The sequence below is a fragment of the Salmo salar genome, chromosome 19 (genome assembly GCF_965601325.2).
Source record: "Salmo salar chromosome 19, fSalSal1, whole genome shotgun sequence".
Lineage (NCBI taxonomy): Eukaryota > Metazoa > Chordata > Actinopteri > Salmoniformes > Salmonidae > Salmo > Salmo salar.
Genome location: NC_138309.1, coordinates 86,509,794 through 86,531,663, shown reverse-complemented (window position 1 = coordinate 86,531,663; position 21,870 = coordinate 86,509,794). Strand labels below are relative to the sequence as shown.

The 21,870-nt window shown below is 42.6% G+C and overlaps 1 protein-coding gene across 1 annotated transcript in view; it reads left to right on the top strand.

The window, feature by feature from the left end:
* LOC106579725 (transient receptor potential cation channel subfamily A member 1) overlaps window positions 1–11,505 on the top strand; it is a 66,725-nt gene extending 55,220 nt beyond the window's left edge. Inside the window, exons 23-27 of the mRNA XM_082966022.1 lie at window positions 3,227–3,409; window positions 5,231–5,299; window positions 5,612–5,713; window positions 6,290–6,405; window positions 10,811–11,505. Coding sequence (XP_082822148.1) covers window positions 3,227–3,409; window positions 5,231–5,299; window positions 5,612–5,713; window positions 6,290–6,405; window positions 10,811–11,012 — 672 coding nt within the window. The 3' untranslated portion in view covers window positions 11,013–11,505. The remainder of the gene's footprint in view (window positions 1–3,226; window positions 3,410–5,230; window positions 5,300–5,611; window positions 5,714–6,289; window positions 6,406–10,810) is intronic.
* Window positions 11,506–21,870: the final 10,365 nt, after the last annotated feature.

The window sequence follows — 21,870 nt, the reverse complement described above, 5'->3', positions numbered from 1 at the left end:
ATGGTCACTTTTGCCAATGATGACCAATTGCCCGGAGAGAATAACACGTTGACAAGTCTGCATAGGTGTGCAACACACGCACATCTCTCTTTCGGCAAATAGGAGTGAAAATGGGCTTCCATAAACTTGGTGACAACTTCCAATGCATTTCAACAATGTTGCTAAATGGCCAGGAATGGATTACATCCGACACGGTCACTTCCGCTGCCTGTCAACAGTCAAACCACACTGGTGTTGGTGAGTATGTTAGCTAGGTACATAGCTGGTACTAGCTAGCTAGCTAGTAGCTACTTTTGGTTACACAACATTATTTGATAATGCTAACGAGGCAGGCTAGCTTTGATACCACAGATGAAAGGAGAATGATACTGTAACTAGCTAAATACATCTGTAGCTAGCTAAATACAAGCTAACATGTGATGTGATTTAGCATGTCAGAGGAAGATGTGTATAGCTCATGTTAGCTGTAGCCCATTGGCATGTAGGGTCAATACAGATCAAGCACTTGGATACTATATAGACTGCAAGAGAATTGTAGGATGTAGCCAGCTTGCATTCAATCATTTTTCAACTTGAACTGGCTAGCTAATGTTAGCTAGCTGGCTAACATTAGCTAGCTCGTCAACTCATTTCAACTCAGAAAAAGACATGATAACTTACCCAAATTTGCAAGTTAGCTTGTTAGCTAGCTTGTTAGAATTCAGGGCTCCATCTGCCCAAAACATCATGCCTGTCAGCAAACATTCAGAAACGTACACAGCTGGTTGAATAGTAATGGCGTTAGCGTCGCCAGTCTGAATTCATTCTGTAGTTACTGTCCCTCCATTAGCATATAAATTACATATACTAGAGAAAGTAATTTTTCTGGTTATATGTTTATTGAGTGATGATATTTTATTTCATTCACAGTCTACGTACAGAACCTGGTGGGGACCCCTCTACCATATCAGGAGCTGCCCCAACAGGCTGAGGCAGTAACCAGACGCCAGCTTCAGAGTAATGGAGGACACACTTTTGATCTTGTCAATGGTCAAAATACCACTTAAAGCGAGACCGATTCAAGACCAAGACCAGAGCGAATCGAGTTAGTGTCGAGACCAATACCGGAGAGGGGGGTGAGACTGAGTCAAGACCAAGAGGGTGACGAGAGGTCCAAGTCAAGACCGAGTCCAGAAAAATGTGAATCCAATTCAAGACCATTACTGTAATTTTGTAAAATCGGCACCATAATAAATGTTCATAATGTCCCATATTTCTGTGTCCCATATTTCTGTGTCCAGTATTTCTGTGTCCATATAACATTTGGATACTTTGGATACTTTAGACATTCGGAATGGTGAACAAAATGCATGCTGGGAAAGAGCCACTCTACAAGTTGTTACTAATCCAAACACAGTGGGGAACGAGGAGGACCTTCTACACTTTCAGAGAAAGGCTAATGATTTATAAAATAATACAATAATAATATTATTATTTTCAATTATGTTCTGACAGGAACAATTATTTTAGCAGGTGACCTAAATCATACATTCGATAAGATTGACAGACATAGTAATAAAAAAAGGCAAATTTAGGGATCCTCCAATGAGGATGAAAAATGTAATCTCTACAAATAATTGACAGGACACCTGGAGATGACTTTTCCCAACTACAAAACACCACTCCTTTTTCTCTCAAAGAATAAAAGCTTTTCAAGAATGTATTATATTTTTATTTTCATAATATAGTGATATTGGATTATTCTCCGGTATCATGTTTAATTACACCAGTAGAAAATAAACTTAGCGATAGAATTTGGAGAACGAACAGAGCGCATCTTCTAGACCCAAAATGTATTAAATGCGTAAACGAAAAAAATATAAACATTTACCATTAACATGGGAAAAAATGTAATAATGGCAATAAGAAAAAGAATAACTCACGGTCTACAGCAATCCGTTAAGAGCACTACAACAATAGAACACCTTAACAATAGAACACTATAACAATAGAACACTATAACAATAGAACACTATACAATAGAACATTGCAACAATAGAACAATAGAACACTGTAACAATAGAACACCATAACACTATAACAATAGAACACTGTAACAATATGGAAGATAATGAAATATATTCTACAACAACCAATATCACTCCCTTAAAACACAACCTTATGGAACAATCCTTGGATAGCTTTTCAGAATTCACTGATAAATTGGTCCGCCTGGAAAACTAAAGGCATAGAAACCGTAAATGACTTGGTAACAGGAAATGCATTTATTTCCATGACAAAATTAACAGTAATTTCAGACTGACAAGTGTAGATAGTTTCAAATACAATTTAATAGTTACATATCACAGAATTTAAATGTGGAATATTTTGGACATCATAGCAACCTTGAGGAATTCATATGATAGGGAAGATATACAAAATCTTGCAGAGAGCATACCCAGCTAGCAATGAGGAATCGGCCCAGAAGCGACTCCAATGATAATTTGAAAACAGTTGCTTGAAAGTCATGAGCTCTGCTTTGTTTTTTTTGCGCGGGCTGTACTGTACACACTTCATCAGTCTCTCATTCACAATTTGACAGAATTTCACGGCAGTATTCCATTTGTGTGTCCGTAATGCACCCTAAAAGAATCCATGCCTTTTGTGGGCAGTGGCTGTTGTGCCCTTGATCCCGGAGTGCTGCGTTATCATAGGATAGGCAGCTGCAGCTATCACCAAGCTATGCTAGCTAGCTGCTGTCAGCTTGGCTAAACACAAGATCAGTACAAGCTTTAGACTACACACAGAACTGACCATCTTGAGATGGCAGGTCAGTCAGGTGGGGAGAAGTCCTCAACTTCAAAACTTCATTCTCTCCATAGAAAAGCTAGTTTAGTTTACCTCGCTTTACTCACTACTGCCCTTCGTGGTGATTGAATGGCAAAGACACACCCAAGAAATCCCCAAATCAAACCACACCCCCAAGACGACTCTTGTTTGCCTTGAGTCGTAGCCGCTAGCATTTCTTAATGAGCACTGATGAAAAACAAGGCCAAATCAGGAAGTGCAGATGCCCTTTAAGGCCTAATGACACCTTCATAAACCCTTCATAAGGCCTACATAGTTAATTTGTAAATAAATCAAATCAATGAAGATATCTGAGATGGAACTAAGATCTGCTTATGTTTTAAGTCCTCTGCCATGTTCCATGTCATCCCATTTATTTTTCTCTCTTTTGTTGTTTCAGAAAGAGTTTGAGCGACTGGACTTGTCTGGGGTCCAGATCTTTGTGATGATGGTTGGAGAACTGAATTACCAAAGCAACATTCTGGACATATACCTAGACAACAAACTTCCATTTCCCTTACTCACTTTCTATATGTTTGTGATGTTTGTCATCCTCATGCCGATCCTACTGATGAACATGATGGTAAGCCTCTCCATGATCTAAAGCGTGTCAAACTTTCACTGGAGGGATGAATCTCTGAGGGTTTTCACTCCTCCCTTGTACATGATTGGAACTTCCCTCACCTGGTTATCTAGGTCTTAATTAGACACAAATTGAAAGACAATAATAAAAACCAGCACACACACAGCCCCTCCATAGAATGACCTTGACACCCCTGGTCCATCTCAACTGTCCAAAATGGCTTCCTCTCCTTCCTCTCCTTTCCTTAGATCTGTGTTGATGAATGGAAGGAGATGAGGCAAGAAAGCTACTTCAGATTATTGAAATGCAGCCCCACATTTCACAGGAAAGATGGTTCTTATTTGAGTGTGTTTGTCACGCCCTGATCTGTTTCACCTGTCCTTGTGATTGTCTCCACCCCCCTCCAGGTGTTGCCCATCTTCCCCATTATCCCCTGTGTATTTATACCTGTGTTCTCTGTTTGTCTGGTGCAAGTTCGTTTTGTTCTTCAAACCTACCAGCTGTCTTGCCTATTGTTCCTGTTTTTCCCGGTTTTCACCTTTCCTGAGCCTGCCTGTACCTTTGCACAACTACTCTGGATTATCGACCCCGGCCTGCCTTGACCTGTCGTTTGTCTGCCCCTGTTGCTGTAATAAACATTGTGTCACGCCCTGATCTGTTCCACCTGTCCTTGTGATTGTCTCCACCCCCTCCAGGTGTCGCTGATTATCCCCAGTGTATTTCTCCCTGTGCTTCCTGTCTCTCTGTACCAGTGTATTTCTCCCTGTGTTTCCTGTCTCTCTGTACCAGTGTATTTCTCCCTGTGTTTCCTGTCTCTCTGTGCCAGTGTATTTATCCCTGTGTTTCCTGTCTCTCTGTACCAGTGTATTTCTCCCTGTGTTTCCTGTCTCTCTGTGCCAGTGTATTTATCCCTGTGTTTCCTGTCTCTCTGCACCAGTGTATTTCTCCCTGTGTTTCCTGTCTCTCTGTACCAGTGTATTTATCCCTGTGTTTCCTGTCTCTCTGTGCCAGTGTATTTATCCCTGTGTTTCCTGTCTCTCTGTGCCAGTGTATTTATCCCTGTGTTTCCTGTCTCTCTGTGCCAGTGTATTTATACCTGTGTTTCCTGTCTCTCTGTACCAGTGTATTTATCCCTGTGTTTATTGTCTCTCTGTGCCAGTGTATTTATCCCTGTGTTTCCTGTCTCTCTGTGCCAGTGTATTTATCCCTGTGTTTCCTGTCTCTCTGTACCAGTGTATTTATCCCTGTGTTTCCTGTCTCTCTGTACCAGTGTATTTATCCCTGTGTTTCCTGTCTCTCTGTGCCAGTGTATTTATCCCTGTGTTTCCTGTCTCTCTGTACCAGTGTATTTATCCCTGTGTTTCCTGTCTCTCTGTACCAGTGTATTTATCCCTGTGTTTCCTGTCTCTCTATGCCAGTTCATCTTGTATGTTTCCAAGTCAACCAGCGTTTTTTCCCGTTCTCCTGCTTTTTGCATTTCTCCTTTTTCTAGTCCTGCCAGTTTTGACGCTTGCCTGTTTCTGGACATTGTACTTCATTGCAATTGGATCTTACCTTCAAACCTGATAGTGTTTTAGGCAGGATTATTGGGATGTGTCTTGTCCTGGAGGAAAAACTGGCTATATTGTAAAAATGTAAACAAATTTAAAAAAAAAAATTGCTGTTTGGTATTAATTTAAGGTTAAGGTTAGGCATTAGGGTTTGCAGTGTGGTTAAAGTTAAGGTTTGTATGACTTTGTGGCTGTGCCAGCTACTGACCACTCTGCAGAGCTGCCTCCAGAACAACATTCATGACTAAAAACGCTAACCTACGTGTTGTAGATCGGTTTGGCGGTCGGCGACATCGCTGAGGTAAAGAGAACCGCAGCTCTGAAGAGAATAGCCATGCAGGTGTGTTGCTGTCACTCAGTCCTTTTTTTTTTCGATTTCATTACAGACACAATACATAACATCTAATGGATTCTTGTTCAGTGTGTTGCATCTTTCCTCAAAGTCCTCAATTTACAAAATTCCTTTAGATGTTCTTCACTGAAGTGTACTGTAAAGTTGTTCTGATGGGGTCAATATCACTTCCTCATCATACTGTACCTAATCGTAGACCAACAACTATTCCCGAAACCTTTCTTAAAGTCCTCAATATAACAAAATGCCATACTTGCTGATTTTGTTGACTGAAGGCATTGATTTATTTCCATTTGTCAGATCGAGCTCCACACCAATCTGGAGGAAAAAATGCCATACTGGTTGTTGAAGAGAGTGGACCAGTCATTCTTCACCATCTACCCCAACCGCAAGTGCTCCAAGGTGGGTATGGCTCCTCGTCAGGGTTGCAAAATGTCGGTAACTTACCTATAATTCCCAGGTTTTCCAAAAATACCAGTTAAGAAATTCCATGAATCAGGAGTGAATAAGCAGAAAATACAGAATCCTTCAACCAGAATTTTGGTCAAATTACTGTAATTTTGCAACCCCTGTACCTGGTGCTTACCACTGATGTGTTGGTAAGAAACGTTGGTAGAAATAAAAGCTGATTACCGTTTGAGGTGAATAAAGCAATGCTCCCTGTGTTTTCAATGCAGTCTTCACCTTCTACCATCCTACTGGGTAAATTAAAACAGTCTTCACCTTCTACCATCCTACTGGGTAAATTAAAACAGTCTTCACCTTCTACCATCCTACTGGGTAAATTAAAACAGTCTTCACCTTCTACCATCCTACTGGGGAAATTAAAACAGTCTTCACCTTCTACCATCCTACTGGGGAAATTAAAACAGTCTTCAGGACTTACTGTGCTCACTCTCTATGCTAAATTATAACAGAGCTTTGTGGAAAGCCAGGGTTTGGAGAAATCAATGGTTCCTTGTTCTTTTTTTCCAAAAGGCCTCAATACTTTATTTCTGGAGTCAAGGAGAAGAAAACGAAGCGCGTACTCGTCTAATGACCAACTCATCAAATTCAACCCCTGTCGAGGCTGAACTACGCAAACAGAAGTACAGGTAAGTCGCACACTCACTCACACACACACACACAATCAGGGATCTGGAGTGTTTAAATGGTGCGTGAGCTGCCTCTAGTGGTCTTATGTAAAAACCAGTGCCACTCTTCTAGGTCGACTAGAGACACAGTACAGGGAGATTTTACCAAATGTTGCTTTTTATATTCTAGCCGTTTTTTAAAAGCAACTCAAATTGTAAGAAAGTGCTCAACAGCAACATACTAAGTGAATGTATGCTCTAAACACTGAGTGTAAGCAGAGCAACAAGGAAAGCCTCCCTGCTGTAACTAAGCAGAGCAACAGGGAAAGCCTCCCTGCTGTAACTAAGCAGAGCAACAGGGAAAGCCTCCCTGCTGTAACTAAGCAGAGCAACAGGGAAAGCCTCCCTACTGTAACTAAGCAGAGCAACAGGGAAAGCCTCCCTACTGTAACTAAGCAGAGCAACAAGGAAAGCCTCCCTACTGTAACTAAGCAGAGCAACAGGGAAAGCCTCCCTACTGTAACTAAGCAGAGCAACAGGGAAAGCCTCCCTGCTGTAACTAAGCAGAGCAACAAGGAAAGCCTCCCTACTGTAACTAAGCAGAGCAACAAGGAAAGCCTCCCTACTGTAACTAAGCAGAGCAACAAGGAAAGCCTCCCTACTGTAACTAAGCAGAGCAACAAGGAAAGCCTCCCTACTGTAACTAAGCAACAGGGAAAGCCTCCCTACTGTAACTAAGCAGAGCAACAAGGAAAGCCTCCCTACTGTAACTAAGCAACAGGGAAAGCCTCCCTACTGTAACTAAGCAGAGCAACAAGGAAAGCCTCCCTACTGTAACTAAGCAGAGCAACAAGGAAAGCCTCCCTACTGTAACTAAGCAACAGGGAAAGCCTCCCTGCTGTAACTAAGCAGAGCAACAAGGAAAGCCTCCCTACTGTAACTAAGCAGAGCAACAGGGAAAGCCTCCCTACTGTAACTAAGCAGAGCAACAAGGAAAGCCTCCCTACTGTAACTAAGCAGAGCAACAGGGAAAGCCTCCCTACTGTAACTAAGCAACAGGGAAAGCCTCCCTACTGTAACTAAGCAGAGCAACAGGGAAAGCCTCCCTACTGTAACTAGGCAGAGCAACAAGGAAAGCCTCCCTACTGTAACTAAGCAGAGCAACAGGGAAAGCCTCCCTACTGTAACTAAGCAGAGCAACAGGGAAAGCCTCCCTACTGTAACTAAGCAGAGCAACAAGGAAAGCCTCCCTACTGTAACTAAGCAACAGGGAAAGCCTCCCTACTGTAACTAAGCAGAGCAACAAGGAAAGCCTCCCTACTGTAACTAAGCAACAGGGAAAGCCTCCCTACTGTAACTAAGCAGAGCAACAGGGAAAGCCTCCCTACTGTAACTAAGCAGAGCAACAAGGAAAGCCTCCCTACTGTAACTAAGCAGAGCAACAGGGAAAGCCTCCCTGCTGTAACTAAGCAGAGCAACAAGGAAAGCCTCCCTGCTGTAACTAAGCAGAGCAACAAGGAAAGCCTCCCTACTGTAACTAAGCAACAGGGAAAGCCTCCCTACTGTAACTAAGCAGAGCAACAAGGAAAGCCTCCCTGCTGTAACTAAGCAGAGCAACAGGGAAAGCCTCCCTGCTGTAACTAAGCAGAGCAACAAGGAAAGCCTCCCTGCTGTAACTAAGCAGAGCAACAAGGAAAGCCTCCCTGCTGTAACTAAGCAGAGCAACAAGGAAAGCCTCCCTACTGTAACTAAGCAGAGCAACAAGGAAAGCCTCCCTACTGTAACTAAGCAGAGCAACAAGGAAAGCCTCCCTACTGTAACTAAGCAGAGCAACAGGGAAAGCCTCCCTACTGTAACTAAGCAGAGCAACAGGGAAAGCCTCCCTACTGTAACTAAGCAGAGCAACAAGGAAAGCCTCCCTGCTGTAACTAAGCAACAGGGAAAGCCTCCCTACTGTAACTAAGCAGAGCAACAAGGAAAGCCTCCCTACTGTAACTAAGCAGAGCAACAAGGAAAGCCTCCCTACTGTAACTAAGCAGAGCAACAAGGAAAGCCTCCCTACTGTAACTAAGCAGAGCAACAAGGAAAGCCTCCCTACTGTAACTAAGCAACAGGGAAAGCCTCCCTACTGTAACTAAGCAGAGCAACAAGGAAAGCCTCCCTACTGTAACTAAGCAGAGCAACAAGGAAAGCCTCCCTACTGTAACTAAGCAGAGCAACAAGGAAAGCCTCCCTACTGTAACTAAGCAGAGCAACAAGGAAAGCCTCCCTACTGTAACTAAGCAGAGCAACAAGGAAAGCCTCCCTACTGTAACTAAGCAGAGCAACAGGGAAAGCCTCCCTACTGTAACTAAGCAACAGGGAAAGCCTCCCTGCTGTAACTAAGCAACAGGGAAAGCCTCCCTACTGTAACTAAGCAGAGCAACAAGGAAAGCCTCCCTACTGTAACTAAGCAACAGGGAAAGCCTCCCTACTGTAACTAAGCAGAGCAACAGGGAAAGCCTCCCTACTGTAACTAAGCAGAGCAACAAGGAAAGCCTCCCTACTGTAACTAAGCAGAGCAACAAGGAAAGCCTCCCTACTGTAACTAAGCAGAGCAACAAGGAAAGCCTCCCTGCTGTAACTAAGCGGAAACCTTGAGAAACCAGTCAGACTGATAAAACCAAACATGTTTCTATATGTTCCAGACTGAAGGAGATATCCAGTGTGTATATTTCTATATAATCCCATACAGACTGAAGGAGATATCCAGTGTGTATATCTCTATATAATCCCATACAGACTGAAGGAGATATACAGTGTGTATATTTCTATATAATCCCATACAGACTGAAGGAGATATCCAGTGTGTATATTTCTATATAATCCCATACAGACTGAAGGAGATATCCAGTGTCTATATCTCTATATAATCCCATACAGACTGAAGGAGATATCCAGTGTGTATATTTCTATATAATCCCATACAGACTGAAGGAGGTATCCAGTGTGTATATTTCTATATAATCCCATACAGACTGAAGGAGATATCCAGTGTGTATATTTCTATATAATCCCATACAGACTGAAGGAGATATCCAGTGTGTATATTTCTATATAATCCCATACAGACTGAAGGAGATATCCAGTGTGTATATTTCTATATAATCCCATACAGACTGAAGGAGATATCCAGTGTGTATATCTCTATATAATCCCATACAGACTGAAGGAGATATCCAGTGTGTATATCTCTATATAATCCCATACAGACTGAAGGAGATATCCAGTGTGTATATCTCTATATAATCCCATACAGACTGAAGGAGATATCCAGTGTGTATATCTCTATATAATCCCATACAGACTGAAGGAGATATCCAGTGTCTATATCTCTATATAATCCCATACAGACTGAAGGAGATATCCAGTGTGTATATCTCTATATAATCCCATACAGACTGAAGGAGATATCCAGTGTGTATATCTCTATATAATCCCATACAGACTGAAGGAGATATCCAGTGTGTATATCTCTATATAATCCCATACAGACTGAAGGAGATATCCAGTTTGTATATCTCTATATAATCCCATACAGACTTAAGGAGGTATCCAGTGTGTATATCTCTATATAATCCCATACAGACTGAAGGAGGTATCCAGTGTGTATATCTCTATATAATCCCATACAGACTGAAGGAGGTATCCAGTGTGTATATTTCTATATAATCCCATACAGACTGAAGGAGGTATTCAGTGTGTATATTTCTATATAATCCCATACAGACTGAAGGAGGTATCCAGTGTGTATATCTCTATATAATCCCATACAGACTGAAGGAGATATCCAGTGTGTATATTTCTATATAATCCCATACAGACTGAAGGAGATATCCAGTGTGTATATTTCTATATAATCCCATACAGACTGAAGGAGATATCCAGTGTGTATATTTCTATATAATCCCATACAGACTGAAGGAGATATCCAGTGTGTATATTTCTATATAATCCCATACAGACTGAAGGAGATATCCAGTGTGTATATTTCTATATAATCCCATACAGACTGAAGGAGATATCCAGTGTGTATATCTCTATATAATCCCATACAGACTGAAGGAGATATCCAGTGTGTATATCTCTATATAATCCCATACAGACTGAAGGAGATATCCAGTGTGTATATCTCTATATAATCCCATACAGACTGAAGGAGATATCCAGTGTGTATATTTCTATATAATCCCATACAGACTGAAGGAGATATCCAGTGTGTATATTTCTATATAATCCCATACAGACTGAAGGAGATATCCAGTGTGTATATCGCTATATAATCCCATACAGACTGAAGGAGATATCCAGTGTGTATATCTCTATATAATCCCATAGAGACTGAAGGAGATATCCAGTGTGTATATCTCTATATAATCCCATACAGATTGAAGGAGATATCCAGTGTGCTGGAGAAGCAGCACGACCTGATGAAGCTGATGATCCGGAAGATGGAGATCACATCGGAGGCAGACGAACGTGACGGGCCCACAGAGGTCAAAGGTTACAGGCAGAGGTCAAACTGGGGCCAAGCCAAGGGCTCCAACTGGATCCCGCTGATTAAGGTCCTCGAGAGCAAGAACGTTTGAGTCCTTCAATTTACTGGTGACTAGGGTTGCGAAATTCCATTTGTCGGTTTTCCAGAAATCCTGGGTGGAAGATCCCTGGGATCAAAAGGGAATAAACAAGAGATCCAGGATTTGTGAAAACCAGGGGAATTTTAGGAAAGGTCAGATTTGTGCATCCTTATTGATGACCATCAACAATATGTCAAGAATATTTAAAATACAGAACATTTTCATTTTTATATATACAATACTTGAACTGATATTGTTTTCAAAACTTACTGTAGGATACTATGATTAGCATGAATGACTTATCAGTGGGGAGACTATTTCTGATGCACTTTTGATTGGTTAATTATGGATCTCTCTCGCTCTGCTAACGATATACTTGTATTTGTCAATGTGTTCGTAGATTCTTGCATGTGATTGAAATTATTTGAATATTGTATGTATATTTTATCTTATAACCTGTCTGAAACATACTGGAACCAATAAAAATTGTGAAATCATTCCCATATATCGTGCTCATGCCTCTCCCTAATATCAATATGCCTTGTCCATTACTGTCCTGGTTAGTGATTACTGTCTTATTTCACTGTAGAGCCTCTAGCCCTGCTCAATATGCCTTAACCAACCATGTTGTTCCACCTCCCACATATGCGATAACATCACCTGGTTTAAACGTCTCTAGAGACTATATCTCATCATTACTCAATGCCTAGGTTTACCTCCAATGTACTCTCTTCCTACCATACCTTTGTCTGTACACTATGCCTTGAATCTCTGCTATCGTGCCCAGAAACCTGCTCCTTTTACTCTCTGTTCAAGATAGAACGGCCAAAGGGGGCGGTGTTGCAATCTACTGCAGAGATAGAACTCTGCAGGCTATCTTACTATCCAGGTCTGTACCAAAACAATTCGAGCTTCTACTTCTAAAAATTCACCTTTCCAGAAACAAGTCTCTCACCGTTGCCGCTTGTTATAGACCACCCTCTGCCCCCAGCTGTGCCCTGGACACCATATGTGAATTGATTGCCCCCCATCTATCTTCTGAGCTCGTGCTGCTAGGTGACATAAACTGGGACATGCTTAACACCCCAGCCATCCTACAATCTAATCTTGATGCCCTAATCTCACACAAATTATCTATGAACCTACCAGGTACCACCCCAAATCCGTAAACACAGGCACTCTCTTAGATATCATCCTAACTAACTCGCCCTCCAAATACACCTCTGCTGTTTTCAACCAAGATCTCAGCGATCACTGCCTCATTGCCTGCATCCGTAATGGGTCTGCAGTCAAACGACCTCCACTCATCACTGTCAAACGCTCCCTAAAACATTTCAGCGAGCAGGCCTTTCTAATCGACCTGGTATCCTGGAAGGATATTGACCTCATCCCGTCAGTAGAGGATGCCTGGTTATTCTTTAAAAGTGCCTTCCTCTCCATCTTAAATAAGCCCCATTCAAGAAATTTAGAACCAGGAACAGATATAGCCCTTGGTTCACTCCAGACCTGTCTGCCCTTGACCAGCACAAAAACATCCTGTGGCCTACTGCATTAGCATCGAATAGCCCCCGTGATATGCAGCTTTTCAGGGAAGTTAGGAACCAATATACACAGGCAGTTAGGAAAGCTAAGGCTAGCTTTTTCAAACAGAAATTTGCATCCTGTAGTACAAACTCAAAAAAGTTCTGGGACACTGTAAAGTCCATGGAGAATAAGAGCTCCTCCTCCCAGCTGCCCACTGCGCTGAGGCTAGGAAACACTGTCACTACCGATAAATCCACAATAATTGAGAATTTCAATAAGCATTTTTCTACGGCTGGTCATGCTGTCCACCTGGCTACCCTTACCCCGGTCAACAGCCCTGCGCTCCCCACAGCGACTCGCCCAAACCTCTCTGTCACGGTTGTCATAAGAACGGGACCAAGGCGCAGCGGATGTAGAGTTCCACATATTTATTACAAAGTGAAACTTTAAGCAAAAGCAAATAAATCAATAAACGAACACCGAAACGTGACTACGTGGTGCACAAACACAAAACAATATCCCACAGGTGGGAAAAATAGCTACTTAAATATGATCCCCAATTAGAGACAATGATTACCAGCTGCCTCTAATTGGGAACCAAACCAAAACACCAACATAGAAATTTTAAACTAGAACACCCCTCTCGTCACGCCCTGACCTACTACACCATAGAGAAACAAGGGCTTGACACTCTCCCATTTCTCCTTCACCCAAATCCCGATAGCTGATGTTCTGAAAGAGCTGCAAAATCTGGACCCTTACAAATCAGCCGGGCTAGACAATCTGGACCCTCTCTTTCTAAAATGATCTGCCGAAATTGTTGCAACCCCTATCACTAGCCTGTTCAACCTCTCTTTCGTATCGTCTAAAATTCCCATAGATTAGAAAGCTTCCGGGGTCATCCCCCTCAAAGCGCTCGTCCCGCATGCGGAATCAACATCCAGCGAAAAATCATATCGCCATATTCATAACCGAACCATAACAAAATGTAATAATTTTTTTTCTCTCAAATATAGGACTATTTTATATCGTTTTATAGATACACCTCTCCTGAATCGAACCACGTTGCCCGATTTCAAAAAGGCTTTACAGCAAAAGAAAAACATTAGATTATGTTAGAGGAGTACATCGTCAAAGTAGCCACATCGCCATTTTCCGATCAACCACATGCATCACAAATAACCAAAACACAGCTAAATGCAGCACTAACCTTTGACAATCTTCATCAGATGACACTCTTAGGACATCATGTTACACAATACATGCATTCTTTTGTTCGATAAAGTTCATATTTATATATAAAAACAGCATTTTACATCGGCGCGTGACGTTGAGAAAATATTTTCCCTGAAATGCATCCGGTGAGGCAGCACTACAATTTACTAAATTACTATTCAAAAACATTTTTAAAATGTAATATTGTCATTCAAAGAATTATAGATTAACATCTCGTGAAAGCACCCGCATTGCCAGATTTAAAAATAACTTTACTGGGAAATCACACTTTGCAATAAAAGGGGATGCTATACAGGTTAGCGCCATCTTGGAACAATCTAATATCAAATCTATTCTTGTATACTATTGTAAATATTCCCTTACCTTTGATTATCTTCATCAGAAGGCACTTCCAGGAATCCCAGGTCCACAACAAATGTAGTTTTGTTCGAAAAAGTTAATAATTTATGTCCCAATAGCTTCTTCTTGTTAGCGCGTTCCAAAGGCTACTCAAAATGTACCGTAGTGCGCGGAACTTCTCGTCATGAATGTGCAAAAAAAAATTGTCGACTTGGCCAAGGCTTTCGACTCTGTCAATCACAACATGCTTATCGGCAGACCCAACAGCCTTGGTTTCTCAAATGATTGCCTCACTTGGTTCAACAACTACTTCTCCGATAGAGTTCAATGTGTCAAATCGGAGGGCCTGTTGTCCGGACCTCTGATAGTCTCTATGGGGGTGCCACAGGGTTCAATTCTCGGGCAGACTCTCTTCTCTGTATACATCAATGATGTCGCTCTCGCTGCTGGTGATTCTTTGATCCACTTCTACGCAGACGACACCATTCTGTATACTTCTGGCCCTTCGTTGGACACTGTGTTAACTAACCTCCAGATGAGCTTCAGTGCCATACAACTCTCCTTCCGTGGCCTCCAACTGCTCTTAAATGCAAGTAAAACTAAATGTGTGCTCTTCAACTGATCGCTGCCCGCACCTGCCCACCCGTCCAGCATCACTAGTCTGGACGGTTCTGACTTAGAATATGTGGACAACTACAAATACCTAGGTGTCTGGTTAGACTGTAAACTCTCCTTCCAGACTCACATCAAACATCTCCAATCCAAAATTAAATCTAGAATCGGCTTCCTATTTCTCAACAAAGCATCCTTCACTCATGCTGCCAAACATACCCTCGTAAAACTGACCATCCTACCGATCCTTGACTTCGGCGATGTCATTTACAAAATAGCCTCCAACACTCTACTCAACAAATTGGATGCAGTCTATCACAGTGCAATCCGTTTTGTCACCAAAGCTCCATATACTACCCACCACTGCGACCTGTACGCTCTCGTTGGCTGGCCCTCGCTTCATACTCATCGCCAAACCCACGGGCTCCAGGTCATCTACAAGTCTCTGCTAGGTAAAGCCCCGCCTTATCTCAGCTCACTGGTTACCATAGCAACACCCACCCGTAGCACGCGCTCCAGCAGATATATCTCACTGGTAACTCCCAAAGCCAATTCTTCTTTTGGCTGCCTCTCCTTCCAGATCTCTGCTGCCAATGACTGGAACAAACTGCAAAAATCTCTGAAGCTGGAGACTCTTACCTCCCTCACTAGCTTTAAGCACCAGCTGTCAGAGCAGCTCACAGATCACTGCACCTGTACATATAGCTCATCTGTAAATAGCCCATCCAATCTACCTCATCCCCATACAGTATTTATTTATTTATCTTCCTCTTTTGCATCCCTGTATCTCAACTTGCACATTCATCCTCTGCACATCCTACCATTCCAGTGTTGAATTGCTATATTGTAGTTATTTTGCCACCATGACCTATTTATTGCCTTACCTCTCTTATCCTATGTCATTTGCACATGCTGTATATAGATTTTCCTATTGTATTATTGATTGTATGTTTGTTTACTCCATGTGTAACTCTGTGTTGTTAGTATGTGTCGAACTGCTTTGCTTTATTCTTGGCCAGGTCCCAGTTGCAAATGAGAACTTGTTCTCAACTAGCCTACCTGGTTAAATAAAGGTGAAATAAATAAATAAATATATAGGTGTGAGGAAATCACACGACAGAACTATTATCCACAAACTAGTCAGCAGTATAAACCCATTTCTTATAGACCTAGGATTACAGAAATCTGGTAACTATTCCAAAATATCCAGATTTGACAGAATTCCCGGTTGGTATATTCCTGGAATCAGCATGGAATAAGCACAAACTCTGTGAATCTTCCAACCAGGATTTCTAGAAAACCTGTACATTTGGGGGAAATTACCAGATTTTTTGGCATACTATTACACTCCAGAAACGTGGATTGTGTTTATAATGAGATTAGGGGGAAACCCAAGAGGAAGATATGTGTAGAGGTCAGCAGTCCTGTGTGACTGATGCACTGATGAGCCTTCTCTGGGCAGATGGAAAGAGGAAAGACCTAAAACCGATCCATCCTAACCACAGCAGCCTTAAACCGATCCATTCTAACCACAGCAGTCTTAAAACAGATCCATTCTAACCACAGCAGCCTTAAAACCGATCAATTCTAACCACAGCAGCCTTAAAACGATCAATTCTAACCACAGCAGCCTTAAAACCGATCCATTCTAACCACAGCAGCCTTAAAACCGATCCATCCTAACCACAGCAGTCTTAAAACTGATCCATTCTAAGCACAGCAGTCTTAAACCCGATCCATTCTAACCACAGCAGCCTTAAAACCGATCAATTCTAACCACAGCAGCCTTAAAACCGATCCATTCTAACCACAGCAGCCTTAAAACCGATCCATCCTAACCACAGCAGTCTTAAAACCGATCCATTCTAAGCACAGCAGTCTTAAACCCGATCCATTCTAACCACAGCAGCCTTAAAACCGATCCATTCTAACCACAGCAGCGTTAAAACCGTTCCATTCTAACCACAGCTGCCTTAAACTGATCCATTCTAACCACAGCAGCCTTAAACCCGATCCATTCTAACCACAGCAGCCTTAAAACCGATCCATTCTAACCACAGCAGCCTTAAAACCGATCCATTCTAACCACAGCAGCCTTAAAACCGATCCATCCTAACCACAGCAGTCTTAAAACCGATCCATTCTAACCACAGCAGCCTTAAAACCGATCCATTCTAACCACAGCAGCCTTAAAACCGATCCATCCTAACCACAGCAGCCTGTTGGGGATAGGGGGCAGTATTTGCACGGCCGGATAAAAAACGTACCCGATTTAATCTGGTTACTACTCCTGCCCAGTAACTAGAATATGCATATAATTGTTTGATTTGGATAGAAAACACCCTAAAGTTTCTAAAACTGTTTGAATGGTGTCTGTGAGTATAACAGAACTCATTTGGCAGGCCAAAACCTGAGAAGATTCCAAACAGGAAGTGCTCTCTCTGACTATTTATTGGCCTTCTTGATCATCTCTAACCAAAACAGGGGATCTCTGGCAAAACATGACATTTTCTAACGCTCCCACAGGCTCTCAGAAGGCGCCAGAACGATGAATGGTGGCTTTGCAGGCCCTGGCTGAAAAACAGTAGCGCATTTGGATAGTGGTCGATCTGAGAACAATGAGACTGGAGGCGCGTGCACGAGCCGACACTATGTTTACTTTCTCTCTCTTTGAACGAAAACGACTCCCGGTCGGAATATTATCGCTTTTTTACGAGAAAAATCGCATAAAAATTGATTTTAAACAGCGGTTGACATGCTTCGAAGTACGGTAATGGAATATTTAGATTTTTTTGGTCACGAAACGCGTCGGGCGCGTCACCCTTCTTTACACTTCGGATAGTGTCTTGAACGCACGAACAAACCGCCGCTATTTGGATATATCTATGGATTATTTGGAACCAAACCAACATTTGTTATTGAAGTAGCAGTCCTGGGAGTGCATTCTGACGAAGAACAGCAAAGGTAATCAAACTTTTCTAATAGTAAATCGGAGTTTGGTGAGTACCACACTTGGTGGGTGTCAAAATAGCTAGCCTGTGATGGCCGGGCTATCTACTCATAATATTGCAAAATGTGCTTTCACCGAAAAGCTATTTTAAAATCGGACATAGCGAGTGCATAAAGGACTTCTGTATCTATAATTCTTTAAATAATTGTTATGTTTTTTTGTGAACGTTTATCCTGAGTAATTTAGTAAATTCACCGGAAGTGTTCGGTGGGAATACTAGTCACATGCTAGTCACATGCTAATGTAAAAAGCTGGTTTTTGATATAAATATGAACTTGATTGAACAAAACATGCATGTATTGTATAACATAATGTCCTAGGATTGTCATCTGATGAAGATCATCAAAGGTTAGTGCTGCATTTAGCTGTGGTTTGGGTTTATGTGACATTATATGCTAGCTTGAAAAATGGGTGTCTGATTATTTCTGGCTGGGTACTCTGCTGACATAATCTTAATGTTTTGCTTTCGTTGTAAAGCCTTTTTGAAATCGGACACTGTGGTTAGATTAACGAGAGTCTTGTCTTTAAAATGGTGTAAAATAGTCATATGTTTGAGAAATTGAAGTAATAGCATTTCTAAGGTATTTGAATATCGCGCCACGGGATTACACTGGCTGTTGAGTAGGTGGGACGCAAGCGTCCCACTGGCCCAGAGAGGTTAAACTGATTCATTCTAACCATAGCAGCCTTAAACCCGATCCATTCTAACCACAGCAGCCTTAAACTCGATCCATTCTAACCACAGCAGCCTTAAACCCGATCCATTCTAACCACAGCAGGAACACATTTACAATAACTCTCTCTCTCCCTCTGTGTGTGTGTGTGTGTGTGTGCGTGTATAAAGACACACCGCTCTGCTGAGGGAACCTCTCAACACTTTCTTTTGAAGAGAGGGATGTGAAAAAGAAAAGAGAAAAATAGAAAAACCTTGCACAGACAAGATCCCACATCTGTCTGAGATCAGACAAGCCTTTAGCTTCTCCATCCTACTGTACACCACCTTTACCAAGTCCTACTCTAAACCCACCATGCTAACAGACTAGCCTTTAGCTTCTCCATCCTACTGTAACACCCCCTTTACCAAGTCCTACTCTAAACCCACCGTGCTAACAGACTAGCCTTTAGCTTCTCCATCCTACTGTACAGCACCTTTACCAAGTCCTACTCTAAACCCACCATGCTAACAGACTAGCCTTTAGCTTCACCAGCCTACTGTAACACCACCTTTACCAAGTCCTACTCTAAACCCACCATGCTAACAGACTAGCCTTTAGCTTCTCCATCCTACTGTAACACCACCTTTACCAAGTCCTACTCTAAACCCACCATGCTAACAGACTAGCCTTTAGCTTCTCCATCCTACTGTAACACCACCTTTACCAAGTCCTACTCTAAACCCACCGTGCTAACAGACTAGCCTTTAGCTACACCCTCCTACTGTACAGCACCTTTACCAAGTCCTACTCTAAACCCACCATGCTAACAGACTAGCCTTTAGCTACACCCTCCTACTGTACACCACCTTTACCAAGTCCTACTCTAAACCCACCATGCTAACAGACTAGCCTTTAGCTACACCCTCCTACTGTACACCCCCTTTACCAAGTCCTACTCTAAACCCACCATGCTAACAGACTAGCCTTTAGCTTCACCATCCTACTGTACACCCCCTTTACCAAGTCCTACTCTAAACCCACCGTGCTAACAGACTAGCCTTTAGCTACACCCTCCTACTGTACAGCACCTTTACCAAGCCCTACTCTAAACCCACCATGCTAACAGACTAGCCTTTAGCTTCACCATCCTACTGTACACCCCCTTTACCAAGTCCTACTCTAAACCCACCGTGCTAACAGACTAGCCTTTAGCTTCACCATCCTACTGTACACCCCCTTTACCAAGTCCTACTCTAAACCCACCGTGCTAACAGACTAGCCTTTAGCTACACCCTCCTACTGTACACCCCCTTTACCAAGCCCTACTCTAAACCCACCATGCTAACAGGCTAGCCTTTCGCTACACCAGCCCACACCCCTTGGCGCTCACCCAGGTCCACTCTTAACCCAACATGCTAACAGGCTAGCCTTTCGCTACACCAGCCCACACCCCCTGGCTCTCACCCAGGTCCACTCTTAACCCAACATGCTAACAGGCTAGCCTTTAGCTACACCAGCCCACACCCCCTGGCTCTCACCCAGCCTGGCTCTGAAGTGTGTGAGAGAGTAGTAGCACTCAACAACTGTGTCAAAGCTCGGGAATTATACCGGATTCTCACACTCACATACCCCCAAAACCAAAAGTGGTTCACACACAAAGTAGGCAAATAAATGAAGATGTGTCTTTGGCAATTGTAATGAGTTTTCATCAGGAAAATAGTTCCGTCTACAGTGGGAAATGCTCAACATCTGTGTGTCTCTTTGTCAGTCCTCCTCGAACCAACCTGACCCTTAAACACAGAGTGAGTCCTCAAACCGGGATTGCTTGGAAACCTGGAAAATTTTGACTACTAAACCATTTAAAACTACACCAAAAAAATTGTTGTTGTTAAAGTGTAATACCTGCATCTTAAAATTGACAACTAAACCATTTAAATCTCGTCTCTAATACAGGACGACTCTGTTAAAACGAGTTGCAGATATCCTCCTCACTGATTCCATGGCTATGACATTTGAAGAAGCATCCATTCTCTCTAATGGCCGTGCGTTTAGCTGTTGTCACACATCATTCGTTCTGCCCTGCAGCTGTGAAACCGCCTCGGTGACCATGGAAACCAAGAGTCGGTCGGGGAAGAAAACACAAAATGGCCACAGCTGATGTCATAGCCTGGGAATAGCACCTGTCTCCTCCATCTATCAGCCTGTGTCCCAAATGGCACCCTATTCTGTTTACAACTACCCTACTATCGATAGGGTTCTGGTGAAAAGTGGTGCACTTTGTAGGTAATTTGAGATGCACAAAAGGGCTTCGATAGAGAGGTCACAACCTCTGAGAGACCATGTTGATGGACAAATGTTAAAATGTCCCCTTCAAGCCCTGATTCCCATGGCCAAAACAATACGTATGAAGTCATCCATTATCCTGATGGTTTTGGGACCGTATTTTAGGGATCATTTTTTTGGTTTTACTTGACTAAATAGAGTAACAAATGATAAATGTATCCCCCTGGTTTCAGATAGCCTTGTGACTTCGCTCTCTGGCTGGCGTCTCAAATGGGTCCTGGCCAAAAGTAGTGCACTATATAGGGAGTACACTCTCAGAGGAGAAAAAAAGGTGCTAACTACAACCTAAAAGGGTTCTTTGGCTGTCCCCCCCATTGGAGAACCTTTTAAATAACACTTTTTGGGTCCAGGTAGAACGCTTTCCACAGAGGGTTCTACATGGAACGCAAAAGGGTTCTACCTAGAACCAGAAAGGGTTCTACCTAGAACCAGAAAGGGTTCTACCTGGAACCAGAAAGGGTTCTACCTAGAACCAGAAAGGGTTCTCCCTGGAACCAGAAAGGGTTCTACCTGGAACCAGAAAGGGTTCTACCTGGAACCAGAAAGGGTTCTCCCTGGAACCAGAAAGGATTCTACCTAGAACCAGAAAGGGTTCTACCTGGAACCAGAAAGGGTTCTACCTGGAACCAGAAAGGGTTCTCCCTGGAACCAGAAAGGATTCTCCCTGGAACCAGAAAGGGTTCTACCTAGAACCAGAAAGGGTTCTACCTGGAACCAAAAAGGATTCTACCTGAAAGCAGAAAGGCTTCTACCTAGAACCAGAAAGTGTTATCCTCGGGGGACAGTCAAAGAACCCTTTTGGAACTATTTTTCCTAAAGGGTATAGGGTACCAGTTGGGACAGAGACAAAGTCGTGCTTGGCCTGAAATATTCTCCTTGTAGGCAATACCTACATAAATCCTATTCTAAAAAATGAAATCCCCTTAGCTTGCACTTCCCTGGTTGAGTCAGTCTGTTGAATCCCTAGCCCGGTGGATGGGTGTCCTGCCGGACAGACGATCTACCAAGGACAGAGGAAGTCAGTATTTCACCATGATATACAGACATAGGGTCAGGTGTTTTTAATCCCCCAAAAAACATTAACCCATTCATGTTTCACTATGTATAGCAGGGATGGACAGCTCCTGTCCTCGGGGGCCTGATTAGTGCC